We start from the raw sequence: 19577 nt of genomic DNA on the forward strand, positions 1-19577 counted from the left end.
GAGGCAGAGGGTTTAGGTGACTTCCTGGCAAGGGGCGGGGAAGAGGAGAAGGAGCGAGGGTGGATGGGGAACTGCTGCTTGAGAGTCAACTGACTGGAGATGGACAATGGCCCCATTGTGTCCGGGGCCTTGACCTTGATTTCCTGCCACTCTCGTCTCTGGCGTGGCATCACCCGGGCCTGATTGGCCGGGAGTCCACTCCGTGACAGTGGGCGGGCCCCGCGGCTGGAACGCGAGCAATGGGCTCCCCGAAGGGCGAGACCCGTGACCGGTCCAGTCCCCCCAGGAAGCCCAGGGAAAGCCAACACCTCTCAGAAGTCCTTTCCTCCTCTCTCTGCCCCATGGGGAATGTGGGGGAGCCAGAACCGTGCGCGCTCTCGTTGAAAGACGTGCTGCCGGGTTGGTTAAGGACTGAGGGCTCTCCTCTCAAAGACCCTGCCCCAAATTAATTACGGGATCCTTGGACACAGTCTGTAGAACCACCCACCCCACCCCCCTTTGTTTTTAAGTACACATCCATGGATACCATTCCCATTGTAAAAAATCTTACTCAATGCAGTAAAAAGCTAAAGTTCTCCCCCTCTGTCACACTCAGCACCCTCCTCAGGTAACTACTGTTGTTTCATGTGTGTCCTTCCTGACTTCATATGACAAATCTGTCTATCATTTAGTGTATGTACTCTCTGGGCCTCACTTTTCTAATCTGAAAATGGGAATGGAAATAATAGAAAAGCTACCTGAGATCATTCTCAGGTGTTTAATTCGGCACCCGGCACGGGGTCAGTGATTATTGTTACCATCGTTGCCATCTTTCCTGTCAGTATCCTCAGACCTCGGACCCAAATCTGAAGTCTAGATAGAAACCTTTTCTCACTCTACAGCCTGCTCCTCCCCCTCCTGCTTCTCCCTTCTAACAAACTGTGATAAAAATCTGTGTTCCCTAATGCCTGTGTGTGTGTGTGTGTGTGTTTAAGCCAGAAAGAGCATCATCTGGTGTTTTCTGCATGTTCTTCCCTGCCCTTCCCTTCCCTCACCCTCACTCTTCCCCTTGCCTTCCATGTTTGACCTAGATGCAACCCCTCACCCCACTGCAGGGGGGATATCCCATTCTGTGCCAGAGGAAGAGACTTCCATGGCCCACAAGGTGCTGCTGAACCCACAATGACTCCACATAAAAGCAGTCCCCTGGGAGTAGGGCTAGTGGCCCAAGAGGGAGGGCACTCTGTGACAGGCCACACGGTAGAGCAGTAAGTGCAGGGTCAGCTGGCCGAGCACCCCAGGTTGTGGCCAAGGGCAAGTCCCTTGGCCTCTCTGAGCCTCAGCTATCTCACCTGTGCAATGGGCTCCTAACAACAGCCACCACATTGAGCTGCTGTGAGAATAACGCGGCACCCATGAAGGGACCTGGCCCTGAGAAAACGAAATGGTAGTTATTATTATGTTGGAAAACAAAGTGTCATGTTTATTTAGCATTTTATGCTTGCAAAGGGAATTTATAAGTTCTTCCTTCTTTTTAAAAGGAGCTAGTCTGTGGAGAAGGAAGTTTGGTTTTGATTTACAAGTCTCCAGAGAAAGGGAAATTCCTTTACCTCCGCTTTTGTTGGAGCAGCCAGTTGTCACTTCCTGGAGCTGTTGCCGGTCTCTCAGATGGCCCACAGAGCTCCCTCCAGCCAGAGAACACCAGAGTACGGGACACTGAAGGACCTCCCTGTTCCAGAGGGCGCAGCAGGGATAACGTCAAACCCATGTAAGTAAGACAAGGCCAAATCACCCATTCAATGAACAGCCGCCGGGCAGGTGCTCTGTGCCCAGCCTGTATCACATGGGACTGCACAGCCCAGGGTCCCTGTGACGCAGGGGCTTAATTAGGGTAAAACAATTACTACACATACTAGCTAATATTTACTCGGTTCTTATTAGATGTCAAGTATGTTATAAGCACAGTGAACAAACGTAGGACAGATAAGATCTTTGCCCTCAAGTAGCTTGTCTTTTAATGGTTTTTCACATGATACCCTCCTCTTTTTTTTTCCTTTGGCACAATTTACACATATTAAAATTTGCCTTTTCTTAGTGTAAAGTTCTGTGAGTTTTGACAAACACAGTCATGTAACCACCATCACAGTCAAGATATAGAATATGTTCATCGCGTCCTGAATGTCCCTCTTGGTCTTTAGTGACCGACCCCTCCCCCCTCATCCCCAGGCACTGGCAGCCACTGATCTGATGGCTATCCTTATAGTTTTGACTTTTCCAAAATCGAGTCCTTCAGGGTGTAGTTATTTGAATGTGGCTCCTTTACTTACCACGACGTTTTGATATCTATCCGTATTGTACATTATCAGCGGCTCATGCCTTGTTTTCTGTCTTTCAACTTTTTTATAATTTCTAATTTTATTTATATTTTGAGAGAAAGAGTGAGAGAGAGCAGGGGAGGGGCCGGGAGAGAGGGAGAGAGAGAATCTCAAGCAGGCTCTGCACTGTCAGCACAGAGCGTGATGCAGGGCTCCAACTCACGAACCGTGAGAGAGACCATGACCTGGGCTGAAATCAAGAGTCAGAGAGAGGCTTAACTGAATGAGCCACCCATGCGCCCCTCTTTCAACTTTTTTTTTACAAAATTTTTCCAATATAAAGTTAAAAGAATAATTTAGTCAATACCTATAAACCCACCACCCAGATTCAATCATTGTTTCCCTTTTGCCATATTTCAAAATGATGTATATACATAGGCATATATATTGGCTGAACCGTTTGAAAGTACTTCTAGAACTTCAACACAGGGCTCCTGGGTGGCTCAATTGTTAAGCATCTGACTTCAGCTCAGGTCATGATCTCACAGTTGGTGAGTTTGCATCCTACAACAGGTGGGTTCAAGGCCCCGCTTTGGGTGAGGGCAAGACCCTCTTCAGGTAAAACATGAGCCCTGGGTGAGCACCGCCTCTCTCTCTCTCTCTCTCTCTCTCTCTCTCTCTGCCCTTTGTGGGATTCTCTTTCTTTCTGCCTCTCACTTACTTGTGCCCTCTCTCTCTCTCTCTCTCTCTCAAAATAAATACATAAGTAAATAAAAATAAATCCTCAACATCTATTACCTAGGAAGGAGGACATCTGATGAGCATGTCATACAAGGAAGTTGACAACAATTCCTAAGTGTCAACTACTATCCATCCATTTGCAAATGTCCCCTATTAAAAAAAAAAAAGTCTTTTGTAACTTTTTACCTGGCAGAGTTTTGTCTCTAAATTTTTAGTTTTGAAGACATTATAAACTTACAGGAAGATGCAGAAAGTTAAGAGATCCATCCATTGGACAGCCTCCTACAATGGGTGGCATCTCATATGGAGCTGTTGGAAAATATCCAAACCAGGACATTGACGTTGGTACATTATTGCTAATTAGACTGTAGACCTGATTCATTTTCACCATTTGTAACCTGCACTCATTTGTGTGTATGGACGTGTGCATAGCTCTATGCACTTAAGTCCCGTATACAGATCTGCATCTCCACCGCCACAGTCAAGGGGTGGACTGCTACCTCGCCACAGAAGGACTCTCTGGTGCTGCCTCTCTGTATGTACCCGCTCTCGCTACTTGCCTCCCTGTCCCCAGGTCACTGCGATCTGTTCTCCAACTCTATAGTCTTGTTGTTTTGAGACTAGTATATACGTGAAATTACACAGTATGCAACCTTTTGAGATTGAACTTTTTTTCACTAAGCAGAATGCCCTTGAGGTCCCTCTAGGTTGTCTTGTGTGTTATCAACAGTTCATTTGCTTTAATGGCTGAGTAGTATTCTCACACAGATGTACCACACTGTAGCCTCCAGTTGAAGGACATGTGAATTATTTCCAATTTTGGCGATTATGTAAATAAAGTCACAGACATTTGTGTACAGCTTTGCATGTGAACGTAAGGTTCATTTCATTTGGCGGCATCGCTGGGTTGCACAGTCAAGTGTAAGTTTATCTTTATGTGAACTGACCAACTCTTCTGCAAATTGGCCGCACCGTTTTGCATTCCCAGCAGCTTGTGTCAGAGTTGCCATTGCTCTGCATCTTGCCAACACTAGCTGTTAGCACTTAATTTTTTTTTTAATTCTAACCATTCTAATATATGTGTAATGGTATCCCACATAACTTTTTAAAAGTTTTTTTTTAACATTTATTCATTTTTGAGAGACAGAGAGAGACAGAGCATGAGCAGAGGAGGGCCAGAGAGAGAGGGAGACACCGAATCCAAAGCAGGCTCCAGGCTCTGAGCTGTCAGCACAGAGCCCGACGCGGGGCTCGAACTCACAGACCGTGAGATCATGACCTGAGCTAAAGTCAGATGCTTAACCAACTGAGCCACTCAGGCACCCCACATACCTTTTTAAAAAATATTTATTTATTTGGGGGAGAGCGCAAGTGGGGAGACATAAAAAGAGGAGAACAGAGGATCTGAAGCATGCTTCTGTGCTGACAGGCTGACAGCAGTGAGCCCGATGTGGGTCTCAAACAAACACACCGTGAGATCATGACCTGAGCTGAAGTGGGACGTTCAAACAACTGAGCCACCCAGGTGCTCCCCACACAGCTTTTATATCATACATAAGCCCGAGTTGTAACTGTTCTGCCAACCCTCCAGTGGCTTCCCATCAGAGTCAGAATAAAATTCAAACTCGTATCTAAGGCCTGCCAGACCCTCTTCCCCATCTTACAGGCTTTGCCCCTCGCTCTGCTCCAGCCCCAGTGACCTGACCTCCCATGTTTCTCCACCACAAGGCTTTTCACTTGTGGTTCCATATGCCTAGAATGTTTTTGCCCAGGTATCCACCTGGCTCATTCTCTGTCACATCAACTTCTCTGAGAAACTTCCTGGTGGTCAAAATGAGCCATATCCCCACCCTCCTCTTCATAATTCTCTTAGCCTGTTTAATTTTTCTTCATAGCGCTTACCTCTTCTTGATATAATATATGTCAGTCACTGAATTGGTTGCTGTCTGTCTCCCCCATAAGGACAGGGATTGGCTCTCAATGACTATCTCCACTGCTCAACACAATGCTTGGCACAGAGGAGACACTCGATAAATACTTGTTGAATGAGCGTGTATCAGAAACCTCTGGTGACCGTCTTCTCATCCTTCTGACCCACCTTTTACTCATCTGGCATCCTGGCAACCAGCTTGGAGCAGGTGGAAGCCCCTGGGCTTAGCTGCCCCCCGCAGCTCTTGCCTTCTGCCCACGGCAAGCACCGGGGCCTGCAAGTGTGAGGAGGTTAGGGGCTGGAGTTAGCAGATAGAGGCTCCCTTCTCTGACACTCGGTGGAAGTTTTGAAGTGCACTCAGCAGGTCCCAGCAGACAGAGCCCCGGTTGCCCACAGCACTGACCAGCTCCATAGCACACATGTCCTGGCTTTCTTCCCTTCTCATCCACTGTCCCACTCCACTGTTCCTAGAATCCGTGCTCCCTAGAGCAGTGCTCCACTGCTCCCTAGAATCAAGTCCCTAGAGGTGACTTGCAAGCAAGTCCTTCTTCTGCTTCCTCTACCTGCAAGGAGGTAGCAGGGGTGGAAAAGAGCCCAGATTAAATTAAAACAAATATATGGAGCTTATAGTCTAGTGGGAGAGACAAATGAGAATTTGAAAAAGAAAACAAAATTTAAATACCTACAGGTGAAGGGATAGATTTTTCAACAAATGGTACCGGAATAACGGAATATCCAGCTGGAAAACAGTGGATCTCAATCCTTACTTCCCAACATACTTGAAATACATCCAAGAACTAAAGATTTAACAAAGAAAAACTATACAACTTCCAGAAGAAAGCAGAGGTGAAAATCTACATGACCTTGGGATAGGCAGAGTTTTCTTAGATCACAGGTAGAACCAATCATAAAAAAGGGAGGAGAGACAGCATTATGTGTCACAGAGTGGAAAAGAGTTTTGCAATTCATATTTTTGACAATAATCTGCATCTACAACATGTGGAGAAATATGTAAATAAAAAGAAAGCAAACAACCAAATTAACATACGGCAAAAGATTTTTAAAAATTCTTTAAAGGAAGATATACAAATATTCGTAAGTACTTGAAAAATTTGTTCAGTGTTATTAGCCATTAGGGAAATATAAATTAAAGCCACAATGAGATGACACCATACACCCATTAGAATGGCTAAAATTGAAAACACTGGTAATAAGTGTTGACAAGGATGTGGACCAACTGGAATTCTCACACACTGCTGGTAAGAGTGTGAAATAGAAAAACACTTGGGAAAAAAGGTTGGCAGTATCTTATAAAATTAAACATACACTTACCATCTTATAGTTCTCCATCATATATCCAATGTAGTTATTTACCCGAAGGTAATAAAAATGGATGTCTACACAAAGACTTGCATGCAAATTGTCAAAATAGCTTTATTCATAATAGCCCCAAACTGGAAATGGCCCGGGTGTCCATCAACAGGCCAATAGATATATTGTGGAATATTCATACTCAGTAATAAAGACACGAATACTGATAAGTGCTACAACATGACTAAACCTCCAAAACATTATGCTGACTGAAAGCAGCCAGACAGAAGAGTACAACCTTGTGATTACATTTAAATGAAGTTCTAGAACAAGCAAAATGGAGCTATGGGAACAGGAAGTAGAGCAGTGGTTGTCTGGGGCTGGCCATAAGTGGGTACAGAATACTGACTGGAAAGAGGGATCAGGAAAATTATACAAGTTATGGAAATACTCTGTATCTTAAGTCGAGTGGTGGATATATGGATATGGGTCATAACTCCTCTAACTGTGAACTTAAACAGATGCCTTTTGTTTATGCAAGTTATACCTCAATAAGGCTGATTTTATTTTTATTTCTTTTAACGTTTTATGTATTTTTGAGACAGAGAGAGACAGAGCATGAACGGGGAAGGGGCAGAGAGAGAGGGAGACACAGAATCGGAAGCAGGCTCCAGGCTCCGAGCCATCAGCCCGGAGCCCGACGTGGGGCTCGAACTCACGGACCGTGAGATCGTGACCTGAGTCGAAGTCGGACGCTTAACCAACTGAGCCACCCAGACGCCCCAATAAGGCTGATTTTAAACAAGAAGTAGTGATCGCTTGTGATAAGTGTTCCAGAGGGAAGATATTATGGTATTATAAGAGAGGAAAATGGGGAAGAAAGACTACTTCTGATGGCTGGGCAAGGAAGTTCTCTTCAGGAGGTGATACTAGAGCAGAGATCTCAATGTTAAGATGGAGACACCCAGGGAAAGATCTAGGGGAGGGCACTCGAGGAAAAGGTCACCTCAGGAACAAAGACCCAGAATCAGGAAGGAGTTTGGTGCTCTTGGCCACAGTCCCCAGGCCAGTGTGACTGGGTGAAGTGGGTGGGGCAGAGTGCAAGGAGACTAGGTGGAGAGGTGGGCAGGAGCCTGATCCTGAAGGACTTTATCAGCCCTGATAAAGGTTTGGAATTTGAAATGGATAAAATGCACATGGTCTAGTGGGGCAGAAACACAGAAGCAAATAAAAGCAATACAGGGTTATGGGTGATATATTTGGGGTGTGTACAGAAATAAAGGAGGGAATAGTCAGAACTGGGAACCTGGGAACATCTGGGAAGGCGTCCTAGAGGAGGTGACATTTCAGTTGAGGTTTAAGGAAGAGTAGCAGAGGGGAAAGGATATTGCAGGGGAGGGAACTGTGTCCATAGAAATCCACAGGTGCACAGCCCCATGGAACATTCAAGACCTGAGCATAATGTAAGTTTAGTTGGAGTTTTCCCTGTAGGAATAGAAGTGGCAGGAGATCTGAGGTTGTAGGGAGAGGGGCTTTTGAGTCCTGCAGAGGATGGAAAACCCCTAAATAATTTTAAGTAAGGGAGTATTAGGGCCAGGTTTACATTTCTTTAAAAGTTTATGAAACGTTTTTTTAAGTTGAGTGGGGGTAGAGAGAGAGGGAGAGAGAATCCTAAGCAGGCTCCGCACATCAGTGCAAAGCCCAATACAGGGTTTGAACCCACAAACTGTGAGATCATGACATGACCTCAGCTGAGATCAAGGGTCTGAGCCACCCAGGCACGCCCAGGTTTACATATCAGATCAAGACGTCCAAAATGGGCAGGCTTGGAAAGCAAGACCACTGTTTCTGGAGTGAGATCAAGGGAAGGCCTGAACAGGAGCAGGTGGTAAAAGGCGAAGGGCCTCCCTCCGCTACGAGGTGACTGGGCCTGTCCTGAAGCTGGGAGACTTCCTGGTTTCTGGCTTTGAGGACTGGCTTCCCTGGGGGACGATGATCTGGTTAAGTAGGACAGATCAGGAGAAACAGGTTGAGGAAAAGATCTGCAGTTTGAGGCGCCAGAGGGTCCTAAATGCTAACTTTGATGTGTGCCTGCTCCCTCGGAGGGCTTGTTACTTGAAGATGCCTAGGCCCTGGCCCCAGTGAGTCAGAAGCGGTGGGTCTAGAATGGAGCCCAGGAATGTGTATGTGTACAAACCGCCAAGTGCCACACCCAGTCTGATGCTGGTAGACTTCATACCTACGGAGCTGCCATTTTGGCCTCTCCAGGTGCCTGGGGCAGGAGGCAGGACAAGCACATTCTCATCTGGACTTTGGCCAAAGCAGTTCAGAAATTCAGGCAAAGGTGACATCTAAAAGAAGGCTCTGGATGTAATGGGATCAAAGGTAGCTTGTTATCTTCGTCGCTGCAACTAAAGAATTACAATACAGTGGCCCTGGTCATCACGTGTAACTCCTGATTATGTGTCCAAGATGCCTCAGAAACTAGCGGTCAGGCCAAGACTGAGCCTGTGTGCGTATGTATCCTCTCCTAGGTTGTGGATGGCAGGGCGTGTCGGGGATTCATGGAGTCCATGGTGAAGTCTGTGTGAGTTCTGTGCAAAGAGAGCAGCTTTTACTGTGTGCACCCACCAACCTTCACTACAGCTTGATGTGCTCAGTCCTGTTATTATTTCCATTTTACAGATGAGAAAACTGAGACCTAAAAAGGTTTAGTAAATTGTTCTGGGTCCCAAGGCCAGGATGCTGATGAACCAGGGCTGGAAGACAGGTCTCTGGACCCTCCTAATCACAGCATTGCCCTCGCCTCCACAAGTGGGAAAAGTCACTTCATTTCCTTTAATTTAAAAAAAAAATTTTTTTTAACATATATTTATTTTTGAGAGAGAGAGACACAGAATGTGAGCATGGGAGCGGCAGAGGGGGGCAGGGGGAGACAAAGAATCTGAAACAGGCTCCAGGCTCTGAGCTGTCAGCACAGGGCCCCACACGGGGCTCAAACCCACAAACCAGGACATCATGACCTGAGCCAAAGTTGGACACTTAACCGACCGAGCCACGCAGGCGCCCCAGGTCACTTCACTCCTTAATCTTAAATGATCTTCCAAGAAAGGGAGCAAGGCAGAGTACAAGTTTTCTCTGTCTCATCCTGTTCAGAAAGTATCTAGGCCTTTACTTTAAAAGGCTCCCGGGGCCCAGAGGAGCTGGGATTGAAAGCCTCATGGTACAGACGGAGGTATGAGGTCCCAGCCAGGAGCACTTGCCTGATCTTCTAAGGTTCTCACGGCAGTGCCACATGCTTCCAGCAACAGAAGGAGGCGGCAGCAGCAAATCTGTCCCCAGTGCACCACAGTACTGTTTGGCTATGATGAAATACTCATGGCATATGGCTGCAAAGTTACTATCTTGAGAGCGGGCAGAAATGGGATTTTTCATGTGCCAGATTTCACTCCCTCTCTGAAACAATTCTTGTAGTAAACAGAGGTTTTCTGATCTTGTTAAGATCTGGAGGATGGGAATTCCTTTACACTTTTTAAGTAAAACTATTGTCTTAGAGAATTTCATTCTATGGATGGTGCAAATGTTTTTTAAACGTTGGAAGCTCTTCTGTGCTCCCTCCCGCCCCCCTAAAAGGCAGGACAGGAAGAGAAGCTGCCACCAACTCTGTTCTAGCCCCAGACCACCACGTGATGAGAACTCCCGGTGTCTCCTGCCTGTCAACCCTTGGCAAATGGGGTGGACAAGAGGAAAGGCTTGCTGAGCGTGGGAGACAACAGGGTGGAGGAGGCAAGGAAGGGCCAGGAAGCGAGTAGAATGTGACTTTTAGGAGGAGAATTATTTTGAACCATGTCTTGTGTGCTGACAGCATAATGATCATTATTAGGACCTCAGATGTAACACGAAGCCCTCCCTGAAGTTAAATTTTCCCTTTCAGATAAGCGTGGCCTGTCAACCCACCACAGGATGGTTCTATGCCAACCTCCTCCACATGGTGGGGGAGGGGGGAGGTTGGAATGTTCCAGCTGCTCCCTCACTCTTACCTTTCATTAAGGACTTTGTTTTTTTTAGTAAACAAGGCGCCGTTTTTCTACCTTAGTCTTCTAAAATCAACCTGAGAAATACTTTGTGCAAGGATCACAGCTGTTTTTGCAGCTTTCTGCCCACATTTAGTTTCAGAGCTGCTATCTGGACTCTTACGTCCCCAGAGACCCTCCTGGACACAGTGTGACCTCTAGTAGAGGGACAGACCCAGGGCCTGAATTACACCCAGACAGATTGTTTCTGGTTTTCACAGTATTTTAAAAATTAGTTTTCACATCAAAATCCTGTTTGCTGGCTCCTCTTGAAAAATCAGAAAACCTAGCTATGGTGGGCCACATTTCCCTGTGACACGTGGCTGGAGCTGCATAATAGTGGCTCCCTTTGCACAGAGGTTGTTCTCCAGTTTGCCATAGTCCCCACCACTCTCCGTCATCCCCCCCATCCACACCCTGAGAGAGGGTAGTGGTTAAAAGGCAAATATGGAGATACGAGTTTCAGTCTTGACCCTACCACTTACTTTCCATGGCCCCTTGAGTAAGTGTCTGCATCTCTCTGATGCCTGTTTTTAATCCCTAGGAAGAAGAGAATAATGCAGTTAAGGTATGAAGAGCAGAGACAGAAAGTCTAGGCTAGAGGAGGTACTCACTGAGACTTTGCCAGGTTTGTTTGTTGGTGTCTATTTCCTGTCAATAACAGAGGCCACTGGAAGATGCATACAAATGGACACACCTATTACAAACGCAAGCTTCATATATGCAAGCATTCTCTAAATTTGTTTTGTTTATTCCTGCATCCCCAGAGCTTAGGATAGTCCCCGGCACATGGTAGACACTTAGCAAATGCACTAAATGAATATGTGGGTTTATGTTGCCCTGAGTTTTCATGCTTCATATGTCATGACCTAAATTATTATTAGCAGTCCATTTTATATGTATAAATGCAAATGGACACATAGGTTGGCATATTTCAGGGCTTTTCTTCAGAGCCATTGATGGGAACTTTATTGCAGTAATCCCCTGAGTCACCATCTAGGAAAAAATGTGTTTTCCTCCAGGACTGGGATCCCAAGATCATTGTCCGATACCAGGTCACTTGAGGAATCAGTGCTCCAAAAAGTCACAATTAAAAATGCACACATTTATGTGATGCTTCTTGAGAACTTGAGGTACTGTACCAACATCTAAAGCATTAAGTGCTCCCTGGAGCACTTTCCTCAGAAACAATACTTCAGAGAGGAGAGTGCACTTAGCTAAAACCAATGGCAGGTTCTATGCCATGTCTCAACAAGGCTAAAACCTCTGAGTGCTGGAATTTTCTCCCCTTCGGATGCAACCTTCCCGGAAATACAGAAGATGGGTTGACTACCAACTGGATTCAATGTTAGCTTATTGGACTGTTGTATCACTTTTGTCTACAGGAGCCTTTCATAAGCTTGTGGCTTGGGTATTTGTGGCCTGTAGGGGTCAGCTGTGTTTTTTGTCTGCTTGGCATCCATGCTTCCTAGTTTTGGTAACTAAACTTCAATTTTCCTAGGGAAGCCATTGTTTGCATACTTTCAACTGTGGAATTGGTTGGTGGCTAACGCCACCCCCAGCTCCAGAGGAGAGCATGGAAGTAGCCAAGGTATCACATCTCTTGGCTCCAGCCACACATTCAGAAAAAAGCAAGTTACCCAAAGCCAGTGCAAACACTAAGACGCCAATGTGTGTGTGGGGGGGGAGGTGGAGGTGGAGGGGGCGGGGCACACCTGGGGGGGTTGCAGTCAGTTAAGCCTCTGACTCTTGATTTCAGCTCAGGTCATGATCTCATGGTAGTGGGATTGAGCATGAGGCTCTGTGCTGAGCATGGAGCCTGCTTAGGATTCTCTCTCTCTCTCTCTCTCTCTCTCTCTCCACCCCACCCGGCCCTCCCCCGTCTGCACGCACACTCTCAAGATAAATAAAAAAACATTAAAAAAAAACCACTCCAAACTGGAGCTTTTCTTAAGACTACTGGGAAAGAGGGGCACCTGGGTGGCTTAGTTGGTTAAGAGTCTGACTCTTGGTTTCAACTTAGGTCATGATTTCACAGTTCGTGAGATGGAGCCCCACATCCAGCTATGTGCTGATAGCACAGAGTCTGCTTGGGATTCTCTCTCTCCTTCGCTCTCTGCCCCTCCCCTGCTCTCTCTCTCTCAAAATAAATAAATAAACTTTTTTAAAAAATTAAAAAAAAAAGACTATTGGGAAAGGTAATACTTTTTGCTTGCTGGGACTTTTTGCTGTGAGAATATAATTCTGACCCTGCCAGAGGCACTGCTGGAGAATGTAGAGAGACAGAGCAAGAGAGGAGATTCCTTGGGACAGTGGTGACATTGTTTGAATGCCTGGATCCAGCTTTACCTGAAGCTCAGATTCACCTCTGGATTTTTGGTTTCATGAGCCGATAAACAAAATCTCTCTCCTTTTTTTTTTTTTTTTTTTGAGAGAGAGAGAAGGTGCAAGTGAGTGAGGGGCAGAGAGAGAGAGAGAGAGGGAAAAAGATATATAGAGAAGAAGCGGGGCTCGTGTTTACCTGAAGAGGGGCTTGAGCTCACCGGAAGTGTGACTGAAACTCATGAACAGTGAAATCATGACCTGAGCCGAATCTGAGTCAGATGCTTTAACAATTGAGCCACCTAGGCACCCTCCCTCTCCTTCTTTCTTAAAACAATTTGAATAGCATTTTAGTCAATTGCAATGGAGATATTCCTGAATAACAAATTAGAATTTGAAAATGTAGGTCAGAAAAGGAGGCACAAAAGTGTGAGACCCATTGCTCAGGTAAAAACCAAAAACCATGATCCATGGCCAGAAGCAAACTGATGAGTTTGCCTCTTTTTCCTTGACATGGACCTCAAATTCCATTAGACTCTGGCAGAGGAGTGAGCTAAGAAACAGTAGAAGAAGCATAATTTTTTTCTCATTTCTTTAATACCCTGACACACACACACACACACACACAAAGAATCTGGTCATCTTGTGCTGGATTTTGTGCTTGTGCTGGCCACATTCACTGGCTTTCCTTTCACATGTGTTCATTTGTCTGCTCCCGTAATGGGAAGACATTGAAATAAACCAGAGGCCAGGTCTTAGTGGACTTTTCCAGTGTTTTAAAACTCTCTGAACTTGGGGCGCCTGGGTGGCTCAGTCGGTTAAGCATCCAATTCTTGCTTTCGGCTCAGGTCATGATCGCAGGCTCAGGTCATTATGTCACAGTTTATGAGCATTCCTTAGGATGCTCTCTCTCCCTCTCTCTCTGCCCCTCCCCCACTCACACTCTCTCTGTCCCTCTGAAAACATAAATGAACATTAAAAAAAAAACCTCTTTGTTCTTGACGTAGAGGAATCCCACTAGCATTTGCCATTAAGCCTGTGAGCTCTAGAAAGATGTCATTCAGCTTGCACAGCATGTAGAGAAGTTCGTTTCATAGAGTTACTGAGCACTTCTGCATGCCAGGCTCCAACTTCCACAAATCCATGAGCTATTGGCGGCAGGCTTTCTCTTTTTGAGGAAGCCTTGTTTCCAGTCCTCGGCCAGCTCGTCTTTACCCTTTGCGGCTGCATCTTTGCCGTGGTTGCCCTTTACCTTCTGACCAGCCTGAATTCTGCTGCCCAATGATTCTTTCCAAAAGACTGCATCCCATCCCCATTTCCTGCTTCAAGGAGCTCCAGTGGCTCCCTGTAGTTTTCATATTGAATGTATACTCTTCTTCCTGGCCTCGGATAAAGCTAATACCAAGAATAAAAGCTAACCACTTGGAGCATTTACTGCATGCTGGGCACTGTGCTACGGTTTCACATGCATTATCTCATTTAATTCTCAAAATGATGCTATGGTTATTAATGTTATCCCTATTTTTTCCCAGATGAGGAAACTGATACACAGAGAGTTTGAGTAACTTGCTTAAGTCACATGAACAGTAAGAGATGGAGTCCAAATGCAACCTGTCACTCCAGCTCCAAAGCCCATGTTCCTACCAGAAGATTCTGCTATCTCCAAGGCTCTTCCACAATCTGCTCTGTCTCTACCTTACTTCTCACAACTCTACCATTTCCTTGGTCCACTTAGGCTAGTCTTACAGTTGTGCCCACTGTTCTGTGATTTTGTTGTCTTTGCTTAGTTGTTTAGCCATTCATGCATTCACTCATTCACTCATTCAGCAAATATTTACTGAGCCCTTTTCCCAGGCGCTCATGTCATCTGGATGACAGGACCAAGATTAAGAATGCTCTCTTTTCTCCCCCTTCTCCAAATCCTGCCTTTCAAGGCTCTGCTCCACACCTTGCCTTTCGTGTATCCCAGCTTGGCCAATGTAGCTGGCATGGCCTCCCTCTCCTTGAATGCTGCGGGCACAGAAGGGCATGACCACCTAGTTGAGCATTCAACTTCACAGGGTTCCTCCAGGTCTCATGCGATCTTGCTGTCCCATCAGGAGGCAGATGCCTGGAGGACAAGGTGAGGGAACACCTTTCCTTTAGTATCTCTCACAGCATTGAGTACACATTAGGCATCTAAAGAAATATTTTTTCATCCAATTGTTGAGTGAACAAATGGGATACAGGGAAATATGATGGTTTTTAAAATGGCCTTGTGAAGGGGCACCTGGCTGGCCCAGTTGATAGAGCGTGTGACTCTTGATCTCAGGGTTGTGAGCTCAAGCCACACACTGGGAGTAGAGCCTACTTAAAAGAGGAAAAAAAAAAAGTGAAATAAAATGACCTTGTGAAAAATCTTGAATCTGGATTCTTCTTTTGATCAAGAATTCACGTAAAGTTTATGATATTCTTATGAGGTAGGTGTTATTAGCTCCCTTTTACAGATTAGATTGAGGCTCAGAGAAAATGGGTAACTTGCCCAAGTTCACAAAATGGATAAATCTCAGAGCACAGGCTCCCAACCACTGCATCATGCCTGCCTCTGCCATCCTTAGAAGATGGTTCTCTTGAATTCACAAATGTGGAAAAGCCATTGTAGTTTCTGTGGCTAATGAACTTTTACAGAAAATATGCTTTGTCAGGGTCTTCTACACAGACATTTTTCTTTATCTCTAGGGATGGAAGGAGGCTCAATGCTGTTGTAAAGAAACTTGGTGAAATTCCAGCAGCTTCTATCACTGGCCCCACTGCTGAGTCCTGGGACTTGAGGTCAAATTCTAGAAAAGCGCCACATAGGATGTACTCCCTGGCCACATCTCTCTGGTCCTTGGATGCTGCCAGCAACACTCTTGGGGTTTGGACTCACATGAGAGCACTTCTTCACCGTGGAGGTGGGGGTGGGGGTGGGGAATGTTCTGTTTTTCTTTTGATAGTCAGGCCCTCTCACTCCCAACCAACCCAGTAAAATGGGAGGGGCCTTACTGAAACCTGTCTCATCATCTCTTCCTCCCCAGCATAACCCCCACGAGTCCCAGCTGGCATGAGAAACTTTCTTCCCTTTTAAGGCAGTTATCCCTGCCTTATACTCCCGTCTTCACCTTGCCCTGCCCTCATTAGAATTTCAGAGGCATATGCTTGCCCCCTAAGGGCCTGGAAAATTTTCCAGCCAAAAAAGTCTTACTGTCAGAGTGTAGTTATGGACATGCAGTCTCTGGTCTTCCCTCAGCATCAGTGTTCTCTGAAGGGTAGATCTTGCCCCCTGATGGTCCAAATATGATTGGGGGTGTGCCTGAATGATCTTCATTCCTCAGAGGCCAACAGACAATGCTGTGTTCCCCTACCAACCCTGGAAAGACACTGGAATCACTCAGCATTCCTTCTCAAAATGCTGTTCACACCCCTTCTTGGATCTCTCTTTATCTTGCCCTCTCTTTCAGCAACCCTTTCCCAAACCACTGCTGCTTCTCCTTCCTCTCCAAGTCCTTCTTTGTCTCAGTTCCCAGCACGTTTCCTTCCACCATATCCTTCAAACTTCATTCTGGCCCAACTCTATCCCTGCCCTACCTGATGTCCAGGTGGAGTTCCCTTCCTTAGCTCTGCATACACCCCAGGTCTGGTTGCCCCTGCCCTGCTCCCAGTATCTTCCTGCCCACTGATCTCTGCCCCTTGGAACCTGGGCTGATGTTTTCAATCTCCTCTATTAGTACAACTCTTTCTGTCTGAAGCTATGGTTTTTTTTTTCTACCTTTCACAACTGTCTTTCCCCCCATTTATATGTGTTCCTCTGAAAAATAAATGTATGGGGGGGGGGTGGCGCCTGGGTGGCTCAGTAGGTTAAGCGTCCTACTTTTGATCTTGGCTCAGGTCATGATCTTGAGGTTCGTGAGTTCAAGCCCTGTATCAGGCTCTGCGCTGACAGTGTGGAGCCTGCTTGGGATTCTCTCTGTCCCCCTCTCTCTCTGCCCCTCCCCACTGGTGTACTCTTGCTCTCTCTCTCCAAAATAAATAAACTTCAAAAATAAAAATAAGTGTATCAAAGTAAAAAAGTATCGCTTAAACACAACTATCAAGTAAATAATAAACAGTACAGGTGGTATTTTAATATGAGACACATTACCCATAAACTCCTGATCTTCAATGCCTTAGTCAGCTGGGCATTTGCCAAAAGGTGCTCACTATAAACTGATGATAAAGTAACTTTTTTTGTCTGTTAAATAAAATTCAACTGAGGAAATTTCACTGTTTAAAATGTTTTTATTTATTTTTGAGAGAGAGACAGAGTGAGCAGGGAAGGGTAGAGAGAGACACACACAGAATATGAAGCAGGCTCCAGGCTCTGAGCTGTCAGCACTGACCCCAATTTGGGGCTGGAACTCAGGAGCCATGAGGTCATGACCTGAGCCAAAGTCGGATGCTCAACTGACTGAGCCACTCAGGTACCCTTCAAGTGAGGAAATTTAAAGATCTAACTGGCTTTATTACATGATTCCAAAATCGGGTAGCATCCCATGTACCAAACAGAGAGGAGTTCTGTTCTATAAAATGGAAGGTTTTATAAAAAGGTGGTTGGGGCAGGAAGTTACTAGCAAAAGAAAGGACAGGATTCTTTCACACCAGGTCACCTTCCTTTAGAAGGGTGGAGTAGAAGACTTCGTATAAGGCAGATTACCTCATTTTCCTTTAAAGGATGGAGAGCACCAGGTTACAGATTGCCTCATTGGTGCTGATCAGAAAATTCCTATGTTTATGGCAGAAGTTGAAACTGTAGTTAGGCTACGTTCTTAATCCTCCCTTTTGTGACTTGGCCAAAGTGACACCGTTTAGGGGCTATGGTTTTTATTTTTACAGGTCTAAAATCCCATAGTCTGAGAGGGAAGGACAATGTATATGAAATGTCCATAGCAGTGCAGGGAATGATCCTACAACTTAATTGAAACTCAATCAGGAAGAAGTCAAGTGGTGAGATAAGCAGGGGTTCTCAAACTGGGACCTCCACAGGATGTGAAATTTTCATTTTGAAGCTGATGGTCTAAGCCAGTAGAGGTGTAGGCCTATGGTTATAGCAAGCAAGAGAAGGGCACTGGAGGAAAATCAATTTCTGAAATGACTAACAAAAAAATCTATGCAAGTTGGACTCCTAGGTTTCTCCTCGACTTTGCTCAGGGAGTGTTTTGGTGATTTTCTCTTTCCGTTGGAAGAGAGGAAGGACTTAAGACAGGAAGTCTGAGCCTGAATGAATGAGGTCTTAAACACATTCCGTATCAAAGGCTGCACTACTTGCTGTAAAGTTTATGGGGAAAAGTTGCCGGAGAGCAATCCAGTCAGCCTTAGCCCCGGTCCTTTCCCGTACAGCTCAGGAAATAATCCCCCGAAGTAGCTAGACCCAGCAGACACCAGGAGGAGCGGCCTACAACGAACCCTGCCAGAGCAGGATACAACAGGGACCCAAGGCCTGCCTTCCAGGCATCTGCACTGGCGGCGAGAAGATATCATCTGGAGTCTCGGCGAACTGATCCAACCAGAGAGGAGTGTCTGTTGGGAGTCTCAGGTCCAACCCGCCTCGGAGGCGGGAGCGTAGGCGGGGGCAGGGAGGCCAGGCTGGCGTCTCCAGTCCCCACTGCACCGACCGACCCGCAGCGCTCGGTAGGCGCCCGGAGGCCAGGCGGCTGGGGGCGGGGCTCGCGCTGTGACACCGCCCCTCGCCTCGCCCCGCCCCGCCCCGCCCCGCGCGCGTTGCCAGGGTGATCAGGTGACTCCGGGCTTGCGGCGCTCGGGGCGGCCGTGACGTCAGGCGCGCCGCTGCTCCTCTCCAGCTTGGTGGCAGGTGCAGTGTATCTGGTGCGGTCTCATCTGGTCGGATCAGGTCCGGAACAAACCAGTGCCCTACCGGTTGGAGAAGAGAAGAGGTGAGGCGCGGCGGCCGCGGGCCCGACCAGGCTGGGACTAGGGAGCGGGTGAGGTGAGGGCGGGGCCCTTCGGGGGTTTGGCGCGCCCCCGAGCTCCCCAAAGAGCGCCCCGAGAGCGGCGGGCACCCGGGCGAGGTGGACTGACTCAGGGTGGGGTGTGCGCAGCGTCCGGGGAGGGGCTGGGAGCCGGCCCAAAGCCCACCCGGGAGCCCCGCCGCTGTTCATCCGGTTGTCGGTCGCGAGCCGCTGGCGGAGGCCGGGAGGGTGGAGATCCTGCGCTGCCCGCCCGTCTTCTGGGCCGTGAACTAAAGGCGCTCAGCATTTCAAGCGGCCTCCCGGTGCCCGGAGTCGGCGTGCTCGGAGCGGGTCTCGCCACACCCCGTCCCGGGGGACTTCTGCGAGAGGCTTGTGCAACTTTTCTCCTTGGGCAGCGATTTCTGAGGAGCTGCCGGGGCGGGGGGGAGGGGGGAGGCTGGTGCCGGGAGGCCGCTTGGGAGCCCCACGAGTGGAAGCAGAGGCCGGCGTATTCAGAGAAAGTGCTTCGGGGAAAAGGAGGGAGTGAATTGGGATCTCAGTGGACCTGTTGGGGTAGGTGAAATCTGAGCAGAGTCCTGAGGGGTGGGGACTAATCTCCCTGCTGCGGTTGGGGGTTGGAAGAAGCTGAGAGAGGGGAAGAGGACCTCTGGAGAAGGGAGGGAGGAAAAAGGGACGTCTGCGGAAGGAGAGCATGAGCTTTGCGCTAGAGGTAAAGGAACGACGACTGTTGGGTGACTGGACCGAGTGCTAGGGCTGTTGGGGGGGGGGGGGAGTTTGGAGGATTAGGTTAGGACCGGTTAGGAAATATTTTTGAGTGCCCAGCTGAGGGTTTGTGTGCTGTGGGAGAGCCATTGAAGCGTTGGCTGGATTGGGGGTCGGGAGAACACTGGGATGGGGAGACACTGAGGGGGCTGTTGCGACA

The 19577-nt window shown here is 47.3% G+C and overlaps 1 protein-coding gene across 1 annotated transcript in view; it reads left to right on the forward strand.

Annotated features, from left to right (window-relative positions):
- Positions 1-239: 239 nt before the first annotated feature.
- Positions 240-19577, forward strand: part of CYSTM1 (cysteine rich transmembrane module containing 1) — a 79571-nt gene continuing 60233 nt past the window's right edge. The window contains exons 1-5 of the mRNA XM_043573408.1: positions 240-399; positions 1610-1747; positions 9013-9090; positions 18527-18619; positions 18713-19207. Coding sequence (XP_043429343.1) covers positions 240-399; positions 1610-1747; positions 9013-9090; positions 18527-18619; positions 18713-19207 — 964 coding nt within the window. The remainder of the gene's footprint in view (positions 400-1609; positions 1748-9012; positions 9091-18526; positions 18620-18712; positions 19208-19577) is intronic.

The sequence above is a fragment of the Prionailurus bengalensis genome, chromosome A1 (genome assembly GCF_016509475.1).
Source record: "Prionailurus bengalensis isolate Pbe53 chromosome A1, Fcat_Pben_1.1_paternal_pri, whole genome shotgun sequence".
Lineage (NCBI taxonomy): Eukaryota > Metazoa > Chordata > Mammalia > Carnivora > Felidae > Prionailurus > Prionailurus bengalensis.